The sequence below is a fragment of the Gigantopelta aegis genome, chromosome 6 (assembly GCF_016097555.1).
Source record: "Gigantopelta aegis isolate Gae_Host chromosome 6, Gae_host_genome, whole genome shotgun sequence".
In the NCBI taxonomy this organism is placed as follows: domain Eukaryota; kingdom Metazoa; phylum Mollusca; class Gastropoda; order Neomphalida; family Peltospiridae; genus Gigantopelta; species Gigantopelta aegis.
In genome coordinates, this window is record NC_054704.1 from 73193330 (window position 1) to 73217614 (window position 24285).

The 24285-nt window shown below is 34.8% G+C and overlaps 2 protein-coding genes across 2 annotated transcripts in view; one reads left to right on the forward strand and one right to left on the reverse strand.

The window, feature by feature from the left end:
* Positions 1–90: 90 nt before the first annotated feature.
* LOC121376308 lies at positions 91–7996 on the forward strand. The gene is made up of 3 exons (XM_041504147.1): positions 91–228; positions 2641–2843; positions 7731–7996. Exons 1-3 carry the CDS (start codon positions 180–182, stop codon positions 7794–7796), a joined length of 318 nt encoding a protein of 105 aa, XP_041360081.1. The 5' UTR covers positions 91–179; the 3' UTR covers positions 7797–7996.
* A 2167-nt stretch (positions 7997–10163) lies between these two features.
* The window catches only part of LOC121374996 (apoptosis-inducing factor 1, mitochondrial-like), a 28522-nt gene continuing 14400 nt past the window's right edge, over positions 10164–24285 (reverse strand). The window contains exons 6-17 of the mRNA XM_041502179.1: positions 24101–24191; positions 23549–23633; positions 22826–22902; positions 21729–21837; positions 19888–19932; positions 19069–19131; positions 18308–18396; positions 17124–17264; positions 15040–15182; positions 14272–14425; positions 13314–13466; positions 10164–12825 (exon numbers count right to left, since the gene is read on the reverse strand). Coding sequence (XP_041358113.1) covers positions 12751–12825; positions 13314–13466; positions 14272–14425; positions 15040–15182; positions 17124–17264; positions 18308–18396; positions 19069–19131; positions 19888–19932; positions 21729–21837; positions 22826–22902; positions 23549–23633; positions 24101–24191 — 1225 coding nt within the window. The 3' untranslated portion in view covers positions 10164–12750. The remainder of the gene's footprint in view (positions 12826–13313; positions 13467–14271; positions 14426–15039; positions 15183–17123; positions 17265–18307; positions 18397–19068; positions 19132–19887; positions 19933–21728; positions 21838–22825; positions 22903–23548; positions 23634–24100; positions 24192–24285) is intronic.

Sequence of the window (24285 nt, forward strand, 5' to 3'; positions counted from 1 at the left end):
TATAGTGTTTTAAGCGGAGCAATATATGAAAATGGTGTACATCAATAGACTGGTAAACCATACATTACAGAATAATTCCTTTTTGTTTAGTTGAGCGAAGCAATTTTGAAAGTACCAGTCAATCAATTGAAGGTTACGGGGACTCGCAGGTGTATCACGTATCGCAGAATATCATCAAAATGCTCTCCAGAATTATTCCTGCTGTCAGATCTATAAGTTCTGTTACTCGTAAGTAATGCACATGACCATTTTTCTTTTCTTTATATTTAGTGTTTGTTCACTGCCTGCCTCTCGATATCTTTTCAGGAACATGATGTAACTAACGTGCTCAAAACGGTTGAAAACCTGAAAGAGAGAATACTGAATAGGCCTAGTACAACCAGCATAGAGCAAGCATTTATATAAATTATATATTTTATAAATAACATTGATGTAAACAGGACATGGACATAATAAAATAAAAGGCAAGAATTCTGATCGTTCCAGCATTGGGTATGTTCAGGGTTAGGGTTAATGGTAGTATTAGCATGCTGGAATGTTCAGAAATCTTTCCGTAGTCTACCCTCCATACCTTTGTTGAACCAGTTATGGATCACTGGTCGGTGCAAGTGGTTTACACCTACCCATTGAGTCTTGCGGAGCACTCACTCAGGGTTTGGAGTCAGTATCTGGATTAAAAATCCCATGCCTCGACTGGGATCCGAACCCGCCTGTAGACCGATGGCCTAACCACGACGCCACCGAGGCCGGTACCCTGTTGCATGAAGTCACAGAAGTGCCTACATATACATCAGGCCTTGACCTTAAGTGTTTTTTTCAATTATAAAATTATAAAATCTAGTAGCCCTCAGTAAAAATTGGTAGCCCCCGAACTTGGAGAAAAAACTCAAAATCATTTGTTTTTATTTAAACATTATATTATGTATCAAAATGCAAATAACTAATGTTTGTAAAACCATTCGGAATGCCTCGAACCGGTTTTGCTTATGTATTCGGAAAACCTTGGGCACGTAAATGTTTTCGTATGTTCAGTCGGAACAAGGATTTTTTTTACGAGCCTGAGGTTTTCCGAAGTTACATTGTGTTGGAACGTTTTCGTTTCTTACGGAATATACTGAGTCTACTATACAAAACACCCAATCGTCACTGCGAATGATGTCAATGACAGCTATCATTGCATGTGCACCAGCGAGTGTTGTAGGAACTTCAGATTAACTGAACTCTTGACAGGTCACTTACAATGAGTCTTTGTAGATTACTAAACAGTCAGGTCTGGTAATTAGTTCATATCACACTGGTATTGCATAAATATCAATACTTTGCTTCAAAATTGGGAAAAAATAAACATGCTTTATGGCATCGAATGTACATGGTGTCGGACATACACTATAACAGCACCACAATAGCATGGCAATTGTTACATAATCAGTAAGTGTTTTTATATTTTTTAATCAACCATATAAAATTAACATTGCATCTCAGTTAGTAACATTTTACAACCAGTTAACAGAAGTGGAGATTAAATTTGAATTTTTTTTGGTGTCGGACATACACACGAGTAACATGTAAATATTGGCTTGAAATATAAATATTTTTTTAATATGTTATGTCAATTAACAAAGGACATGTCTGGGATTATTTCTGTATAAAACTTTTTATTTCTACACACTTATGTATAAAAAATATGCTGATAAATGTGTTTATAGAATGTTTCGTAAAATATTGCTGCATTCATGGTTAATGCATTAGTTGCATCATAAGTGACTAAAACACATCTACTGAAAAAGGATTAATGTAATATTTGACACTAGAGATAATAACCTTTCAAATAATACCAAACTTGTCTCACTTTGATGAGTTTTAAAAAATGACATATTAATTTATTTGACCACGGAATTGCCCAAATATGTTCCTTTGTTTCACTGAATCATATTGCGCAACTGCCAACTGTTGGTCAGACTAGGGGAGCAATTAACAGTCTCAGCAACTCGTGGCAGTAGAGAGTATGCACTTGAAAGGGTGGAATTTCAGACACTTATGACTTAAACATCTTGTTGATTGTGGAGTGACTGGACATGTCAAAACATTTGGTAGCCCGGCGGACTACCAGGGTTAGACAACTGGTAGGCCAGTGAGAAATCAGTAGCCAAAACACCCTGGGCGACCGCTAAGGTTGAGCCCTGCTACATGCATCTATTTGGGGTATACTCAGTGTTGGATTTCCCCCTCATTTTAATGGTGGCCCATGGGTTTAGAGGGTAAAGTCTGTATATGTTCAGTGAAAGTTAAAAGGAGGATGGCTGCATGACACACACACACACACACCCATAAAAAGAAACCCCAAAACATCCTTTTAAAAAAAGGGAAGGAAAAACTTTATTACCATATGTGCAGAGCTTTTGATGTCAATAATCTGAGTGCAGGAGGTCGTTTTAGTTCAGTTTTATTAAAACAGCTGCTGGAGAGTTTCAAGTTATTTTAATGTAATTAAATTTAACATTTCATTGGTACCAAATAAGAGGTTTTTCAGTCAGATATTGCCGAATCGATAAAAAATAAAAACTTTTAAAAAGTGGTGGGATATTTCAACTGGGTGATGTCAAATTGTACAGCTCTCATTTACTTGTTTTTGTGTTACAGGTTTCCAGGCAGTTCGATGTATGAGTGAACATGCCCCGGCTCACTGGAAGACAGACCGCGATATTGCACGGGATCATCAGTGTACCATGGACGACATGCCAGTGCCAGCAGGGTCCTGGCAAGAGCAATATAACAAAGTCAACAGCAAATACAATGTTTACTTAGCCATCTCATCGGTGTTCTTTGTTGCAACAATGTATATGGTGAGTTATGGTTACTGTAGTGTTTGTGATCTAAGCATTTAGCCAATCCGTGGCTCAGTTTACATTTATCAACATTTTCATGAGCATACAAACTGTACTTTTGGTTGTTAACCCCCTCCTGCACCTTAAAATAAAGATTTTGTTACGAATATAAAAAAAATTATTGATTTTTTTTTCTTCATAGGCAAACATATATTCAGTCTTCAGTCGCACTTCCGTCGCTTGGTAAGTTTTAGGATAACAACAAATTGATCACTTAAATTTTAACTTTTTTTTTTTTTAAACTTGCTGATGACGTGATTGCCCTCCTACAGTCATTTCAGTATCTAGAGTGATATTCATCTTGGTCTTCATTTTTCCCCTAATGAAGACTATGTGTTGTATACTTCAAAGCTCAATATTGACAGAGCAACAGGCAATTGCCGATCAAAATATGCAATTTAAGTTTTGTGATATTTATACTAAGTTCATGACCAGTTTTGCTTTCCATCTTGGCAAAGTCTGTGTATGTTAACATAATAACACCCTCTCCTTGGTGGACATTCTGTATGCTCGTAGACCTTTTGATAATTGTAGGCATAGTGCTCGACAATGGGAATTTTGAGTCTGTTTACAACAATTTTAAATAAATAGCCTTTGCAACAGATATGAAATCCAAACATTATAGCAGTAATTTTTATTAAGCAGTCAAATTACTGCCTTCGATAAAGTCCCCGAACTACACCAAATAATATTACCACAACAGCATTTGCCATCGGTGCCGTTGTTAAGTTCAAACCCAGGAATGGTCCTAAAAATATAAACTTGGTTAACAAACAAATTTGATTATTTTGCCAGGAAATGCAAGTGATCACTATCACTTATGCTCGCCTTGACTCGCCTGGAAGATTTTATGAGTGCGAAATTGATTGCCTTTGCAATACAATTTTTAATAAATCTATTTAAAATATCATGTCATTGTTCGCTTAGGACCATGTGTGAGCAGGAGAGTGATTTTTAGCTTTTATGATTTTGCTCATGGCCAACACTGTTTTTTTCCCAAATAAAATGTTTTTCCTGTCTACATGTACCCTATTTTTTCAGCTTGTAGTATGTCACAAAGGACTTATTGGGATTGGCCGTAGTAACAAGGCATCTTGTAAGTTGTATGTGCACTGGTTTTTTACTGACAAAAGGACAGCACATACCACAGCGTTTTATATACCATGTTTTCACTATAATTACCACCACATTTCAATTCAATTATTTTTCAAAAACAGCCAGTTATTGTAATTTTCCCCCTGCTAAATGAAAATTTGCTACGTAGTTTTCAAATTTGAGCCAAACAAGATTACTGAGAGCAGTCAAACGATGTCATTATTTACAAAAGTTCTGTGTTGTAGTCATTCACCATTTACATTAATTAATGTTCATTCAGGCTTGTTTTCAAAATTTTAATGTGATATTCCACTCAGAGTTTGCTAAGGATCATGAATTCCAGACCGTGTAGTGTTAATGTCTTCGACAGCATTAATCACTAAAGAATACTAATGTGCAACAGTTAAATGTTTAGTGAATGGAAAATCGCTAGAAACCATTCATTTGGAGAGGTAGGTACGGGACATAGGATTAATGTACCCTTTAAATCTGTATTATCAAAGTTCATTCTATTGGGTTTTAATTCCACAAGTCTATTCGATTTTGAATGCTTGTCACAATCAAGCCTGTAGGAACGGAGGGGGGGGGGGGGGCCTGGACCTGTGCACAAAAAAAAACACTTGAGAAAAATGTACATGTATTTTGTCTTAGTTACTGTAAAAAAAAAGAAGATAAAATCAGGCTTGGTTATCTTCTCTCTCTTCTTCTTCTCCCCCCCCCCCCCCCCCCCCCCCCAAACTGCCTCCTCAATTAGATATTGATCCCCTCCCACACACACCACTCCAGGTATCGTTTAGGTGTCATTTGGGCCCCTGGCATTCACTGCCGGTTTTTGTTTTGTTTTCTCTGTTGTTACTTAAATTGCAATGCTTCCATTAGACCTACAGAGTACTAGTAATCATTTAAGACCCAAGTCAAACATTACCCATTTTCAGTTTAGAACATGCTACTTTATCAACTTATATTTCAAGATGTATAAAAGAATGATTTGGAATTGTACACGAGTTGTTTGTTTTGTTTTATTCCATCTGACACTGATTTGCTCAAGTCCGGTGTATTTTGTATTGTACCTTAATTTGCACCCGCACTGTGGTAATAACATGTCATTTTCAACTACACCCGTGTTGGTTTTAGATTGCTGTTTGTTTGTACACATACGTGCTCACCCGATTTCAGAACATGTATGTTGATATATTTGCAAACGGCATTTCATCGTTTGAGAACCTGTGTGTGAATCAAATTATTATAATTATTGTGCTGCTAAAATCTTAAGTTTAATCCTTGGCAGATACAAGTATCCAAACATAAATTAGAATATATGAACCAACATTCTTGCAGCGAAGGATGTAATTGGTAAAGATACATGTTGAAGATAAAACTTGGGTTGGGGGGATTCAAATCAATTGTGTCGTTGAGAATTTTGCTATTGTCATTTGTCAACAATCAACAGTTTATATTAATATACATTGTTGACAGTTTGGCCTATCAGATAATGAAAAGAAAGAAGAAACTGTCCAAAAACTATTTAATTTTTTTTTTATGACTCGTGTTCATATTTTGAATTCCAATTAAATCAGATGATCATAAAAAATACCAACAAAAGGCAAAATATAATATTTTAATTCTACAATATATGGTAAAGTGCAAACAACAATTCTACTGAATTAAATGTCTTGCCTACCACATTTCAGTGTCATTGATAGTGCATTTGTAGATATCCATCTCAATACATGTTAAAAATGTTTTTAAAACATTTAAAAAAAATTAAACTTCAAAAAATTAATTTAAAATTTTAAAATTAATTTGGAAAAAAAAAATTGACGTGCATTGAGGTGAACATTCATAGGTAGAACTACAAATGAAGCTTTACTGATGCAGGATATATAATTTATGAGAAATGTAGCTACATTTGTACAATCAAATTGCAAAAGTTGATGCTGCAGCCAATGAAAAAGTAATACCTGTACTTCATCTTTTTAGTACAGGCTGGTAGGTGCTGGGTTCGGATCCCAGTCGAGGCCTGGGATTTTTAATCCAGATACCGACTCCAAACCCTGAGTGAGTGCTCCGCAAGGCTCAGTGGATAGGTGTAAACCACTTGCACCGACCAGTGATCCATAACTGGTTCAACAAAGGCCATAGTTTGTGCTATCCTGCTTGTGGGAAGCGCAAATAAAAGATCCCTTGCAGCTAATTGGAAGAGTAGCCCATATAGTGGCGACAGCGGGTTTCCTCTCAAAATCTGTGTGGTCCTTAACCATGTCTGATGCCATATAACTGTAAATAAAATGTGTTGAGTGCGTCGTTAAATAAAACATTTCTTTCTTTCTTTCTTTCATCTTTTTAGTTTGAATATGTATTGTAAAGGTAAGACAAAAATCCCCAGACTTAGCAATAATCTTGTTGACAACTGGTATGGTTACTGGTTATAAAAGTATATCATATGTCATGAATATTGTATGAGAACTTTTTTTTTTTTACACACAACAATAGTTCAATTAATTAGGATTCTTGGTACTTATTTTGATGACAAAAATACTTAAAACAAGTAAATAGTGTTTCGTTAGTATTTAGTATGCATATCATTTATTAGCTGTATGTACATGTGCAAGTGAACTGGACAAAAAGTCACGTCCTGGCTCGTACTGAAATGTTTGAAAGTAAATGTTACATCATAAAGAATATTTGTTTTAGTAAATTGTTATATGGCATTTACTTTAGAAATATACTGGATATTATGTTAAGCAGTGTATTTCAATAAGCAAACATTCTACCAGGAGAGCAGAGTTTTGGAATTTACTGCAGAGTTAAAAAAGTGATGTCCATTTTCATCAAGTCCTGGCACATTTTACTTTTCATTTTATAAGTAAGGTTTTTTTTACAAAAACAAACAACAATAAGGTTTTTTTTGTGGTAATGACAAAAAAGTGCTAAAAAAAAAATAGGCCTGACATGCTTATAGGTACTACTATGTGTAACGAGTCTATCAATGATAAAAGTGCCTTTCAGTTTTAAAAGGATTTTTAGTGAAGGAGATCATTAGAGTCAGAATGTCACGTCCTGGCTTAAATGATTACCATGGACTGGCCCATTACTAAATAAGAGCATCGACTAAAATGATGTCTTATTCAATACCCTATTTTGACCAAAGATGCCTTTTCATCTTTTTGGTGAAAATCCCGAACATTTCAACTATGGCTCATGACGGGTGCCACCGGTGGGGGAGAATATACTCACCTTTTGCAAAGTAAAACAATGTTTATAGCCTTGATCACAGTATATGACACAACTCAACTGTTGATTTGAGTCGCATAGTGTATGTAGTGTGTATTGAAAAAATAATATTCTGCAACTGTTTAGTCGATCGGACAGCATTTGGCGACGAGTTGTGGTTCGCGACGGTCTTGTTGTGTAATGTGATCTAGGTTTTAACATCTTGTTTGCTTTCAGGGACCATACATTGTTGATATGTTTATACATTGGAGTATTAATTTTGTTACTGTTCACTTTTCTTTGTTTTCATTTATTATTTTTCATTTTTTTTTACACCTTAACAAGGTCACATTTATTATTTGATCGTCAGACGGGATGAGACTGATAAGAGGGTGGTTGAAATTTTAATTCACAGGTTTTATATATTTGTCCATTTTCGTATTTTTAGAAGGATTATGGCACTGACGTGATGTAAAACCAATCATGGGGCCCACAGATGTAATGTCAATATTCCATGTATACATTTTTTGTTTGCAGGTGACAAAAACTGAAGCCATGCCCTTGAACTTGTCACCGGACATGAAGAAACCAGCGGATTGTTGATGGCTACATCTTGGGTTAAAAGTTGTGAGCATGTAGATCACAGATCAGTTAGACATTCATAAGAAACAATGCGATAAAATCAGTCTTAATTTAAGTTGATGTTGTTTTTGGTTATCAACTGAGGTCTGGAAATTCTGTATTCCTTTGTGTGTAGTATTTGTATATTAAAACATCCTGGAAAATAAATTAACAGAAATATATTGAGTGTTTTCTTCATTTTTGAACATAAATAACCCCGCATTAACATTCAGTGGTGGATTATAGCACGGTGGTAGAGTGCTTGTCAAAGGTTTGAAGAAGGAAGGAAATGTTTTAACGACACACTCAACACATTTTATTTGTGGTTATATGGCGTCGGACATATGTTGATGGACCACACAGATATTGAGGAAACACGCTGTTGCCACTTCCTTGGGTACTCTTTCTTTTTTTTTTTCTTTTTTTTTTAATTAGCAGCAAGGGATCTTTTATATGCACCATCCCACAGACAGGGTAGTGCATACCACAGCCTTTGATATACCAGTCATGGTGCACTGGCTGGAACGAGAAATAGCCCAATGGGTCCATTGACGGGGATCGATCACAGACCCGACTACGCATCAAGCAGGTGAATGAGAATGTTAAATTTGGATATCCTTACATAAAAATAAACTAGTGCAAAATGGGTTTTTTCTTTCATAATGCTTAACAACTTTTTAATTTAAGTTTACTATTGAAATGCTTTTGTTTAAAGAGTATGAAAAATAAATAAAGTTTGTTTTGTTTAACGACACCACTAAAGCACATTGATTAATTAATCATCGGCTATTAAATAAGCAGCAAGGGATTTTTTTATATGCACTTTCCCACAGACATTTATTTACATCTAATTTAAAGTTACATTCTCTGGTTACCATATTAAAACCTGTACAAATGTGAAATACAAGCTCAAATGCACTTTTAAAAAAGTCGTTATTTTCGCTATGAATGGATATCGTTGAACGTATACGCTTGATTCATTGCCTGTGCCGCCATAGCTAAGGCAAAGCACAAACGGCAGCCTGTTGTCAGTTTCAGTTATAACGCGCATTTGCCGATTTCAAATTGTAGGGTTCGTCTCAAAAAATTAAGAGAAATCTTGCGCTGTACGAAGAATGTTCGACATCAAAGATAAAGCATATTGATTTAATAATCATCCAACCCCATACAACTGTAAATAAAATGTGTTGAGTGCGTCCTTAAATAAAACATATCCTATCCTTCCATCTGCTGTTGGATGTCTAACATTTGGTCATTTTGACATAATCTTAGAGAGGAATCGGGTGTATGTGCAGGGGGAGGATATTGGAGGTCGAAACCCTTACTTGCCCAAGCTTAGAAAAAATGGAAATGTATTTTTTGGGGGGAGCATGGCCCCATATAAACTTCGCTCAACAGTCTATAACCCTAACCCCACTGAAATCCCTGCACACATGCCTTGGAAGCCAGCTACATTTTTTTTAGCAAGAGATCGTTTATATGTACCGTCCCACAGACAGGATATCACATACCATGGTCTTTTTGTATATACTGGCCTTTGGGTATTGATCCTAGACTGACCGCGCATTTCCAAAAAAAAATGTTAAGTAAATCGAACACAGTACCCTCTTCCTCTACCCCTAGAGCGTTACGTAATTAGTAACACCCCCTTATATGTAACATGTATGCCAACAGCTGGCCAGTCAAAATTTCATGGCAAATCCCCCACTCGCGGACCCCTGGAAAGGCGTTGTACCATACCTCTATGGATATAAATATGTTTTGGAGAGGTGAGACGACCCCTCAATCAACAGTTAAATTTGTTCAAAAATTTCGAAATCTCACGTGATCTCTTGATGGGGAATTCTATACTTGTGATAAGCCAATGAAAACCGAGATCGGTACGAGCCCGTCAAAAGTGTCCCACTTTCAAAATACTGGCTTTGATTTTGACCTGGATAAGCCAGCGTAGTGAAACCAATGTGGAGTGCGGCGTCATATATGCACCAAACGTAATTTGATTTTCTGTTCTATATGCTTAAATAATAATATTCCAGGGAATGTAGTTTTAAATCTATCTGCAAAGTTGTTAAGTTGTAAAAGTATGTGATAAGAAAAATATCTAGTGTTATATTGAATATGCCACCTACTGTAAGTAACATTATACAAGTGGTATCGTACATGCATTAAGCACTTAAGGAGACTGCTCTAGTAAATGCGGTCATTCCGGAGCCTCGGACAGTAATTCATGGAAGAAACAGATCACTACCTTTGGACTCCATCAGATAAAAGCTTGATTATTTTAATGCTTTTGTCATTCACACTGGTATTAAACACATATGATGAAATAATAACACTGATATGTTTATATATATACAAAATAATTTATTCGCTCTGAGCACTTTTCACTGAAAAAAAAAGAAGTCTGCTAATATAGCACAGTGCATGAATCTCGCTATTCATTGTTGTTACAAACCTACATAACCTGCATTTCTCAAAATTATGTACACTAGCTTTCAATAACTGCTAATATTATAATTTCACAATATATTACCATAAATTTTAAATCATAATGAATATTTACAAGTATATTACTGTATCATTCATTAGAATAACCAAAATTAAAAAAAAATATCTGCAAGTATCTGAATACATCTTTAAGTCGCTAGTGTTCACTTGGGATATATAGCACAGAAATAACAGGACTGTCTACCCTATAATATTATCTACCAACACCTCAAGCTCTGATACAAAGGTATCTCACACAGTTAAAGCCATCTTAATAAGTTTCACTGCATATAGGTTGATTTTCTTTAACAAACTTCAGTTAAGTACTACTGAACATCAACATGAGATTCTTATTATTTTTTAAATGTAGCACCACATCAAATTCGATGATGATGTTTTAGAAGCCTGCAGTTTTTGTATCAAACTGAATACACTTTTCTATTGACGGACCGTTCACCACATGGGGCAATATATTATCTAAGATCTAGTATACACATGGGCCTAAAAAGTGTTAGCAATCTTGCCAACTTTATCTGAAAATATTTTGCAAATTTAATGTTTTTCTTAGCAAAATAAAATTAGACAAATTCACGTCTTCCAACAAATTTCAACTTCAGTTCATATTTAATGTCAGCTTAAACACTCGTCAAGGGGCAATTGTTGCTAAACTAATGCCCCCAAAAAAACTAGAGCTTGGTCTGGCGAGCATGGTACCAGTCAAAAAAGATATGCTAGTCTAAGGCCTGTTCACCCATAAAATACAATTATGTTTAAATCGTGTGCTAAAGAGTTAAAAATTGACAGTAAACACATAAAGTTGAAGTGTTTCCTTTTTTCCGTTCCACCATGTGATTAATTCTAGAAAAGCCTGGAAGTTAATGGCTATAAAGATAACTTCAGTCTCATTGCAGTACTGTGTCTGGCCAATGACAGGGCACAAATTAGTTCTTGTGGCTGCCATTTTATTTTTCTTAATGAGAACCTGCAACACTTCTACTTGATTATAGAACTATAAACTGATTCTCATGTTTTGACCTGCAAAAAGTTTAAAATAAACATCAAGTCATTTATATTACAAATATCTGAAAATTATATTTCCATTTTTCTTTAGAAAGTTTCTACTTGGGTAAAATATAACTTCCTTCTTTAAATTGTTAAACTGCTTTTTAATGAATATTTAAAAAGCAAAAGGACCATTATGAATACAATTTGTGTAGAAAAGGTATTAATAAATTCATAAAACAGTAAAAAAAACCTTGGCAGTGCATCTACACATTCTCTTTTGGGCATAACTCACTAACCTAGTTGGAAGAAGCAAATAAATAAACTAATTAAGAGTTTTAAACGGCCCTAAAGAGCGTATCCTGAATCTTTAGTCACATGATTGATGTTAGATCATGGCTTGTGCTTTAAAAATCTTATATCCTAACTCGAGACTAGACCATGTCCATACTTCTATATGCCATTCGTTTATGGATGAGACTTTCGTTATTTAAAGCCTTGAGTCTGGACTTTTAAAAAGTTCAGTAAGCATGAAGACTTTAGAATTAGATTGTACTTTTAACAAAATCATGATACTGTCCTCCGTTTGTAACATGCTTCAAGCTAACAGACTAAACTTACATATTAAATACATTTTCTTGTTTAGAATATCAGTGTCTGTGTATGCAATATGTTTGTAGTTGTCCTAATATTTGTAGCAGCCCAAACTGGAGAAAACTAGAGGTGTTTTCTCTTTTTTAAGAATACTTTACCTGGCCTCAAAATAAATGCATATTCCTCTAAAGATAGTAGTCTGGTCCGAACATCCCAACAGCCAATGGGATGGCCTAAAATTCTTCTACAGAGTCCTCCTTTCTGTTCCGTTCACACGACTGTAACTTCCTTCTTTTCCGAGCAAATCGTATAGAGAATATGCATTTGTGTTGAGGCCAGGTAAGTAGAAAAGAAATAGATTTTACCTCCCAATAATTTCATGTATATTAAAAAAAATATGAAGCTAGGAAAACTACAGACAATAGGTCTATTAGAAAAACACCAATTATACACCCACTGATGTTCTAAATAAGAAAATGTATTTAATATGTAATATTAGTCATCAAAAAAATCCCTGCTGGTTGGAAATACCAGCAAACTCAGGACAGTCTCTTTTAATAGTGACATAAAATTATAACGTAATGGTAAAAATCATTCATTAGTTGCTCAAATCAACTGTAGCATTTAATACATGTAGGTCATAGCTAATAATCCTTTTTGTAGTTGTAAAAGCAGTCTATCAAAAACCCTGCTAATAAGACAACCTCTACTGTTCACTGATAAAATATAGAAAAATATTTTCAAAAATAAATCCGTAAATATTTTCAAAATGTCTAGTGAACGTCTCTGCTCAAAATTAGCCGTCTCTGGTGGATGTTTTATGAATAAATAAAACTTTTAGAGTCCACTGTCATCATGAAGACTCGTGAATGTTAAACAGCTTGGCAACTTCAAAGAGATCCTCATTTTCAGCACCATCTTTTAGAACCTAAAATTATAGGATGGAAACGTAGGTATATCAACAATCACAATATAAATGTTTGAGGGTTAAAATATCTCTTCAAATTACACAACGTCATTTTATCGCAAAGATATTCTTCTTTATATTAGTGTAAATTATTAATTAAGTAATACTAACAGTATTTTGAGTTTACAGAATGTGAAGCAAATATTTATTACGTATATGCTAAAGATGTAAATTATTTCGCCCATCATGTGCAGACTGCATATCTTTTTAATTTAAAACAATGCCAACTGAAATACCATTTCTTCCAACCCATTGATCTCCACTTGCAGTAACACACCAATAACACTAAATGTCAGATGAAATATGACCAAATTTCTTAACTACATCTGAAAACTTACACTGTAGTTTTAGTCCCCATAAAAACAGTTGAGGCTAACAACAACAGAACATGGTAATTCCTAGTACAAATAATATTTATATTAATATACAAGGAATATTAATTTTGTTACCTTTCTAGCCAATGGCATTTTGTTGAAAACATTCCACAGGACAATCCCGACAACAGTTTTGTCTTTGAGATAAAATATAACACCTTTGCTGTAGTCGTCGTCATCACCTGGTGGTCTGGGCACAAGCTTTTCCGGGACGGCTGGGGATGCAGCCTGAAAAGAAAACCATTGTTATTAAAGCTGCACTTTACGTAAAGTTTAACTGGTTGATAGTTATTTTATTACAAGAATTCACCGTCATTTAGATATACTGCAATTCTTAAAAACATTTCTGCTATTAATACTTAACAAACTTAAGTTTAAAATGTTATTAAGTATCTGTGATGTTTTTGCATTTTAGAGCAATCCAAAACAAAACAAAAAAATTTCTTTTTGGTGAGAATCCCAAATTAATAATAAACTTAAAGGGACATTCCCGAGTTTGCTGCACGCTTTAAGATGTTATCGACTAACAGAAACTTTTAAACGATCATAATTACATATCAAATATATTTTTCTGCATAAAATATTAGTGGCTGTATATTAAATGTGTTTCTGATCGTTCTAATATATGTACTAGGTTAAATGTCATCTTATTTCCTAAAATACTGCTTTTTCGTATGTACGAAATTATTTGAAGACTAAACCCAGTTTGGGGTTCTTACAAACATTAAGACGACCAGAAACACATTGAATATGCAGACACTGATATTCTAAACAAGAAAATATATTTTTTATGTAAGTTTAATCGTAGAAACATTTTATTTTATTACAATGCAGCAAACTCAGGAAGGTCCCTTTAAAATAATATGGCAAGATAGAAATATAACTGAATAGATGACAAGACTTTGGGACAGACATGCTGCTAGAAGTAAATCAGTTAAAATGTTGTGCAATATCACCTGCAGTTTGTTGATGCAACTTTCAAACTGATGCAGAGGTTTACTTAAAAATCATTACAAAGCCGGTCATAACTTACCTGTTCTGATTCTGAGCGAATTCCTTCTCCACTCTTTTCAACTGTAGCCTTTGGAGTGTCTTTTTCTGTTGCCTTGGCAAACACCGCTACTGTAGGCAAAGTGGAGTCCACAATTCCAATAGCTTCATAGCCAATTTCAGGCCCAAGATCTGACCTGTATTAAATAATATTCAATTACTTGATGCACATGTGGGTCATCAAACATGCCACCTTCATAGATATAAAGCTGTTTAATCATACAACTCCTGAATTATAAGGAACAAAATTGTAAATAAACTGGTTTCAGCAATTTTGGGAAATCTGTCATTATATTAGTAACCGATACCTAGAGATAAAAAATCGGATTCCCATAGCTACGAAAAAATACCCCAAACCCCCAGACATCTAAAAACAGTAAAATATGAAGAAAACTGAATAAAACCATGAGAATTTAAAAAAAAAAGGATAAAACAGTTCAGGTTTTTTTTTGGTTCACACAGCTGTGCAATAAAAGACAGGTGCAGTATGTTTTTTTTCTTTAATACCGAAAAATTCTTAAGTTGCCAGTGTAATCAAGAATATCATACATTTAGATTAATTGTCTCTTTAACCCTAACTCGGACATAAATACATTGTCCCCCTAAAACATTGCATGGTATTAACATCTCAACAGCCTTCCATTATAACCTTCCATTGTGTCAGGGATTTCCTCTTCTTTCTTTTTTTCTGCCTTTCCAGGAAGGAAGGAAAGTTTTATTTAACAGATGCGAGGTCTCACACAATACTTACCAGAACATAGACTGGTGCCAGTACGGTTTAGCTGCCCCAGTCATGTTTTCTCCAGCGAGTCTTCCGCTAACAACAGCGTGGTCGTGGTGTTCCACGCGTCGCCGACCTAGCTTGATGTCGTAGAAACAGGAAGCATCACCAGCCTGAAAACATAAACAGAGACCTTTGTAGCTTCTGAAAAAAAACCCCAATATTCTAAGTCACATATATCCTCCATCACTCACACTTCAACAATGGGTTTTGTTTCTGTTCACTTTTCTGAAATGTTGAATCTCTTCACAAACATTATTCATGTATCCAATTTATGTAGTAATGTTTGTGTTTATTTCTGCCAATCTCTGTAAAACATACAATTTGCCACTCTGCCTAATGACAGAGGAAACTTTAAACTAGGTTTAAAACAAAACCTATAGGTGTCTTAACCAGACCTGTCAACCCTCCCGGATTCCGCGGGAGTCTCCCGGTATTTGATCAAATCTCCTTTCACCTGTGTGGGAGACAATTTCTCCTGTTAAATGACATTTTTGTAAGCATAAAAAAACATCGATCCTCTTTTGTCAAAATAATATAAGGGAAGTAACTCTGCCTTTTTTTCTCATTCGGAAAATGTCGACTACTTTCGATTTCTGAGAATGTAACAGGCCGAATTCTCCCGACTGTTTAACCTTTGCCGAAGTGAGAATTGTGGGATAGCCTATTTATATTGTTAAAAAAGCACATGGAGTTTATAAAATGACGTCTTATTATAATGGCTACAAAGCATGTTGCCACTAATTCAACAGGCTGTGTATTGACATTCAGTGTTGCCATATATAAAAAAAAACCTATCCAATTTAGTTCTAATAACACCTCTGAATTGTAAAATGTCTTCCCACTGGATTACATAATGTAACTATGACAAATCTGAAGTGCCAGACTCCGAGTTGACAGCGATGCACACGATTCATGTTAAAATCATGTCACAGCAAGACAACGAAAAGACCAATTCGCAGTATAAACATACTTGTGTCAGTTAATTTTGTAAGTTTGTGCAGTAAAATGTTGGTTATAAGTGTACACTTCAAGAAATTATTTTTGTACAATTAAAAAATGTTGTGTTTGACATTGACATAAAGTTACTCACGGAAATGGGTATAATTCCGGTATATTTCACACGACGTCCGTAATGAGGTTTTACTTATGATTAATGAAAATACAATGTTTATTGCATCATTATAATGATTTTAAATAAGTACCACACCACCATTCCTCATTATAGTAAAAACTTAATATTAATTTATAAGATTTATATAAATTTGTCTTTGGTACTTAGGTACACTAAACACAAATGATATGTAACGCAACCAGTAAGGCTAATACCGTAAATGTACTAATTAAAAAAATTTCTTTCTTGTTCATGTTGTTAACATTTGTGTTGTTAAATATGCATTAAATCATAATAATATTTAAACTTAAAAAAAAAAATCTACGGTTAAGAAGTATATATGACATTATATAGTATTCATATAACTTATTGTAATAATGTTTTTTTTTTTAAATCTTGCTATTTTGGGTTAAATTGTGTGAATTTAAAAAATCTCCTGCTTTTTCAACACACACCTCCTGCTTTCTCTTGACTAAAGGTTGATAGGTCTGGTCTTAACAAATGTCTGATGAGAGAGATAAAGCCAGTTTTTCTTTCCAAAAAGCAGCCAGGGGTCTTTTATATATGCACCTTCTCATAGACCGTACTGATTGGGAAAAAAAAACCCATAGGGTCCACTGAGGTTAATTGGTTCTACACCACATCATTGCTTTATGACTGAGAGGCAGAATATAGCCCAGAGGTAAAGTGTTTGCTTGATGCACAGTTGGTTCGGGATCAACCCGTCGATGGGCCCTTTGGGCTATTTCTCATTCCAGCCAGTGCTAAGGCCGTGTATGTACAATCCTGTCTGTGGGATGGTCCATATAAAAGATTCCTTGCTACAAATTAAAAAAGGAAGCAGGTTTTATCTCTAAGATGTTTAACATCCAATAGCTGTTTTGCTCTATGACTGAGCTACACCTCAGTGCCACAATATAACCTACATGTTGTTACTTACCACCCACACATTGGACCTGGCCTCTAGCTCGGCATTAACACGGTAACCACCGTGAACATCGTCCGTCTCAAGACCAGACGTCTTCGCCAGCTCAACGTTGGGTTCCAGACCCACTGCTACCACAACAACGTCAGCAGATACCTGCAAACATAGACACGGACTACAGGTACTGTGTAAATATTTAATACCCATCTTGAAATTGTAGAACTAAACACATAAAAAGAACAAATGAATGCTTCATGACATCCCTGAATAAAAAATATATATTGGCTATTTGGTGTTACACAAAGGTAAGTGCATGTACATGAATGAAGGCACAAATGATTGGTATTAGTGAAGAAAAAGGAAGTCAGATTTATTATAAAATTAACAACACAATCATTAGTGACGTCACCCCACTGTCGTCTGCTAGTTAACGAGTCTACTGCTGCCAAATATAGTGTCATTCAACCCACAGTACTGACATTGCTTACCATTGTCTCAAATGAAAAGAATGATAATGGTTCATAAAAAGAATACCCCTTCATGTCTTGTGATATCATAATTTATCAGCACTCATTGATAAAAGTATAAAATCCAAGGCTTGCTGATAAATTATGATATCACAAGACACTCGGCGAGCATCCTCTATTCATTTATGAAATGAAATCTATGATTGAGGACGGAGTTATATATTAAAAAAACTATTCATCAAGAGTTATATACATTGAATATAATCATTTAAAATTTAGGAACATCTTTGCCTCCCTAATGCTGAAGCATATCCTCAAATTCGGGCAAAAACATTAGAGATATTCAGCTAAAATGTGCAAACCTGAGGCCTTTATACCATGCATTTTTATCATTCTACCCGCAAAATTAGTTATAATTCATGTAAAAATGTGTAGTGATTCGTTTGTATCCTTATATAGATGTTTGGCAGCAATGCTAATATAAACAAACCATGTTATCCAGATTCTGGCATTTCCATTTAATTTGGGCAAAAAACAGCCTGTCCCCCTACAAAACTGGGAGCCTGTATCCCTATGTACCTGAAACACAACTACCTAGCATGTGAAGAACAAAACAGCAATGTTTTGGACGGCATTTTTGGACTCTTTTTAAAGATTTTTTTAATGGTAGGACAATTCATAAGTAGAGTCTGGCACCCTGCCCCACCTTGAATAGCAATCATTTTCACTTACAGATTTGCCATTGCTGAGACCAAGATCAACTTTGCCTCGGTTGTAACTGGCAGATTCAACTTTGACATTTGGAATAACATCAACTCCCTCTGAAAAACAAAACAGTAAAAATTAAATATTTAAGTGAAAAACAAAACGTTAAAAAAAACAAGACATTGGAAATGCTGAAAATTTCCTCGCGATTGAAACATCCTCTTCCTATATTTGAAATTTCATGAAAATCTGATGAGAACTGAAGTCGCTAAAGTGGTGACATCATACTTCTATTTTTGGTAACAATGACCTTGATCTTCAATGCAGAGAGGCAATCTTGTTCCAAGATATTAGTTCCTTTTCCTATATTTGAAGTTTGATAAAAATCAGTTGAAAAATGAAGTTGTTATTTTTAGCAATATATTTCTTTTTATTAAGTGACCTTGACCTTTGATGCAGAGACGCAGAACATGAGCTTGTTCAAGATATAAGATATCATAATTGTATTCCTATATATGAAGTTTCATGACAATTGGATGAGAAATAATGTCACTAGAGTGGTGATGTCAGCTTATCACATTCGTACATACAAGTAAGATGCTATATTCCTTCGACGATGTCAAGTGGCGATAATATATATTTCAGTGAACATTTTTGGAAATGTACCCGAAATATTAATTGGCGTACTAAAATTAATCATATTTTAGGATATATGACTACTCAAAATTGAATTTGAGATTGTATAAACAGCTGACCAAAATTCTGCATATTAAAAATAAGGAACTCACCAGACTGGACTTTCTTTGTGGTCCAGTTGCTGATATATTCTGGGAGAACACGACCCATATTGCCTGAAACAGAAGGAATCAGTCATATGGTTAAGGACCACACAGTTACTGAGAGAGGAAACCTGCTGTCGCCACTTCATGGGCTACTCTTTTCAATTAGCAGCAAGGGATCTATTATATGCACCATCCCACAGACAGGATAGTACATACCACAGCCTTTGTTACACCAGTTGTGGAGCACTGGCTGGAACGAGAAATAACCCAATGGGTTCACAGACAGGGATCAATCCTAGACCGACCACGCATCAAGCGAGCGCTCTACCACTGGGCTACATCCAGCCCCAAAAGAGAAGGAACGAAATGTTTTATTTGATGACACACTCAACATATTTTATTTATGGTTGTATGGCATCGCAGCCTGAAAGAGAAACACACATTAAAATAAACCAAATAAGTAGAACGACACATCAAGTTTAATGTACATAATATAATTACTTTTGAAGTCATTGTTTAAAGACACTACCAGAGCACACTGATTGATTTAATTATCAGCCATTGGATGTGGTACACTTGATAATTCTGACATAACTGTCTTCAGAGGAGCCAACTACATGTTTCCATTAACAGCAAGAGATGTTTTATACACACTTTCCCCACAAGCAAGACAGCACATGCCATGGTCATTGATCACCAGTTGTGGGTCATTGGTTTGGACAATAAAAAACTAAACTTAATGGGTCCGCCATACTACCAAGATGCTTTTGAGTCATTTAACCTCATAAGAAAATTCGGACTGTTTATTCAAGTTCAAATACTTACCATTTTCTGGAAACAATTGATAAACCTTGATGCCTTTCTTCTTTCCTGAAATATATTTTCACTTAGTATTATTCAAGTTGAATATTTATTTTAGAACACAACAAAAATAGCAAACATAATAAAGATGTAATTACTTAGTTATTATAATATACATGACACTTAAAGCATAGTACAATATACAAGACAAAACACACATGAAACATGATAATCTGGAGATACCAAATATTTTCAGGTAATTAAAGTACAATTTGTTTTGCTTAATGACACCACTATCAAATATATATAGTTTTAGCAAGAAAACCCACAAAATTTTCGAATTAGCAGCAAGGGATCTTTTATATGCACTTTTCCAGACAGGAAAGCACATACCACAGCCTTTGATAAATCAGTCATGGGGCACTTATTGTGGTGGAAGAAAACAATGGGTCTACCTTAACGAGGCAACTCAAGTGGACTTTTAAACTTTTAGACCTTTGTTCAAAAGTTTATGTCGAAATTACTTTCTTTTTTTAATATTATTAAATAGTCCGATCCTCTCTTCTTTCTCTTATTTATTTTTGGACTGTCCTTCTAAAATGCTCCAAATAAGTATATAAATATTCGACCAAGCAGTCAATTCTTTTTATTTTTGGCGTGTAACTTTTTTTTTTTTTTTTAATTCTATTATCTTTTTTTTACTAATTGCCATTTTCAAAATTCTGCCCATTTTCAAGTCTACCCCCCCACCCTCAAAATTTTAAAGGCCCACTATTTAATTTTTGGATGTAAATTTCAAAACTGTCTGCTTAATTTTTTTCCCGGGGCCTGTCTCTGGATAGCCAGGGGCTTGTGCCGGGACAGATATGCTCGCAACTCTAGTGGTATAAGAGCATATACAAATTATTCGCACTCGCGCACTACCAAGGGGACTTTGATCCTACAGGCTACATTTTATCTCCTGGATCTTCTAAAAGCACTTTACCACAGACATGACAGTACATACCACTATGTTTGATAAACCAGTAGTTGGAAAGAGATCAAATAATCCTATATTCTCACCCTATGTCAAATATAATAGTTTAGCTTACTCTTAAGTTTTTCAAGCAATATTTAAAAAAAATAAAAAAAATAAAAATATATATATATATATGTATATATGCAGTGTTTGAGATTAACGGTATCCCAATATCCCGGGGATACCAGAATTTAATTTTGGATACCAGACTTCACGAATCCAGTATCCCACCGGGATACACCATATGATGTTGTTAAGTAACAATATTTTCGAGCTCATACCCAGTCTAATGCTATGCTATGACAATATCTTCCCAAACACATACCCAGTCTAATGCCACACTGGAGCAATAGACTGGGAACTGCTAAATCGCTATTGTTTTTGTTGGATGTTTCCTCCCTTCAAATGTTATTTGAGATATTGATTCCACATATGCAGAAAATTGATACAGGTAGGTTTATCAATAGTAATGTCAGAAACACTCACAATGGATGAAGATTACTGCGGACTAAATATTAATTTATGTTAGTTTATATATAAAAAATAGATTCCGTTTCCCGATTGCAAATGTCAGACTTCACGAATTTCGCAATTGCGATAACACTATTTTCGAGCATTGCAATAGACTGAACGAGAACTGCTAAATCGTGTCATCCAAGTTTTGTTATGATGTTATTTATTTATGAATTTCATTCAAGTGGGATACTAAATTCTCAGGTGGGATACCAGATTTTGAAATGTTAGTATCCAACTGGGATACTGCCACAAATTTTTAATCTCGAACACTGTATATGCATATGAAATGGTTAAGCACATTCTGATTGGTGGCTGAACTGTATTGGTTTACCTTTCTTTCCTAATGCACAAGCTAACTCACTGCCAAGGAAACCACCTCCAACTATAGCCACTGATTTAGCTCTTTCTGTGATCAGATCAAGGCGCTGAAAATCTTCAATCTGTAAAATATATTCTTCTTAATGATAAATATGCAACTATATGTATCCAGTTTATGAAATAAGCTAATGTGAAACAGTAATGTAGACTCAAACACAAATAAAAGTAATATTTATTTTCTTTAATAACACCACTAGAGTAATTAATCTTTAGTAGCAACAGATATTTTATATCTCACTGACAGGACAGCACATACCAAACAAAAGCCAACCACAAATATGTTGGATTGTTGTATGAATATTGGATCTCCCCTTCCATGGAAAAGACAAAATGTATTCCAATAATATTAAAAAGCTTATCAGATTTTGCAAAAATTTACTTAATTCATAATACTGTATTTTCCCATGTATTATGTGCACCAGTGTATAATGCGCACCCCCCACTTTGAACATTTATTCTAAGAAAAAAGAAAATGAACCACATTATAATGCGCACCATTTTTTTAAACCACAAAATTGACGGTGGATGCAAGATGTACCGTTCCCCCCCCCCCCCCCCCCCCCGTCACAAAAATTTACAAAAAGCGAAAGCAGCAGTATATTCAAGAAACAAAACTAAAGTTAGGTACTTAAGTCATGGACCTTCATGTCACATTAAACATAGGCTAGTACTTTCTTACTTACATGTCACAGACGTACACATTCATAAATCAAAACAAAATTATATACCCATACCCTGTAAATGACCAACAAATAAATGAAAAGCGATTTTTAAGAGGGTTTTGGCATTTCGTTGTAACGAACACTGTCAATAACCTATAAAGTACTGTAAACTACCAATCGGCAATTTTTTATAGGTGATCGCTGGACATTTTTAAAAGATAGTTTTTTCTATTGCACCCCAATTTTTAACCGGTATTTTCTGAAGAAAAAAAGTGTGCATAATACATGGGAATATACGGTACTGTAAATATTTATTTTCAAAATGAAGGGTGTTTTTGTTTTAGAATATGTATACGCAAATAGGTGGCGTTAAAAGCGAGAAACTCACAGATCGGAATAACACTGTCCTCTTCTTAACATCTTCTCCAGCATTATCAAGAACTGGCAAATGTCTTGGCTTGCCACCTTAAAACACAAAATACTCATGTGAAATTATTAACCTTATTACAGTTTCCTATTGCATAATATTATGTAATCTAAACATTAACACTAATATTTAATTTTATATTGAAATGGATAAACAGTTTTGAATCAATAGTTATACATGTACCACATATTAAAATTATGCAGCTTAATGTAAAGTGCCCAACATTTTTTCATGTATCATTTAAACTTGTAAAACTTACTAAATACATATAACATTACTGGGTTTTTTTTTTTTTAATAGATAGAACATTTACGTTATGTGTAAGGGAGGAGAGGGTTATGAAATGTGTTATGTGGTTATAAAGTGGAAGAACATTGAAAAAACACCATTGAGTTTGTGAACCGGATTAAACTTTTTTTTTTTTTTTTTAGCGAATATGCAATTTAGCACATGCTTGTGATTTTTTAATATTGTGAACAAAAGTTGGTATATACAGTGTGTATTTGCAATAAAAATAAATGTATACATGTAAATTTCGTAACCTGAGATTGGGTAAAAAATGTTGCAAAATTTATATGTACACCTGTTTACAGTATATAACACTGTTGTACAGTTCCACGTGTGTACAATAGTCCCACTACTAAAATGTTTTAGGTTGTAGTATATGAGTGGAGAATGTCTCACCTGTAGCAATAAGACACTTGTCATATGTAATTTCTGATCCATTATCAAGCCACACTTTCTTCTCAGAGGGGTCCAGCTTTATCACCTGTCAGAAATAACCACAATTATATCACAGTTCAAAGGATGTACAGTCCTGGGTGCATACCATCAAACCAAATCTCACAAATGATAATAGTAACATTATAAAAAGCTATCACTGAACATATATAATTAAATACTACAGAACCTCACCAGTGGCGTAGCGTGGATTGCCAGCACCCGGGGCAAGGCAAGTATTGCACCTCCTAACCAGTGGCCGTTAGCACTCCTCGAGTCCCTTCCACCAGTCCAGAATTTTGCACCATGGGCAACCGACCCGGGGGCCCCGCCCACATTACACCACTGAACCTCACTTGGGAGATTTATAAAGTTTGCATATATTTGTTTTTATATTTCATATCCTGATGAACCTAAAAGAAAAAGGCACAATTCTTAAATGAAAGTTGCTAGTGCTTTTTGGATCAAAAGGAATACATCAAGAGTGTGGAATATATATTATATACCAGGTAGTACCTTTTTACCAGTGAGTACTGCAACGCCACCGTTTTCTTGGAATGGTAATTTCTTGGGTTCTATGTAGAAGCTGGCTGGTTCAAAATATACACTGAAATAAAATATCACATTTTTATCAGGATACCAAGTAACACTAGAATGCCAGCGCACTGTTTAATAGGCTCATGGTCTGATTAATACAATGG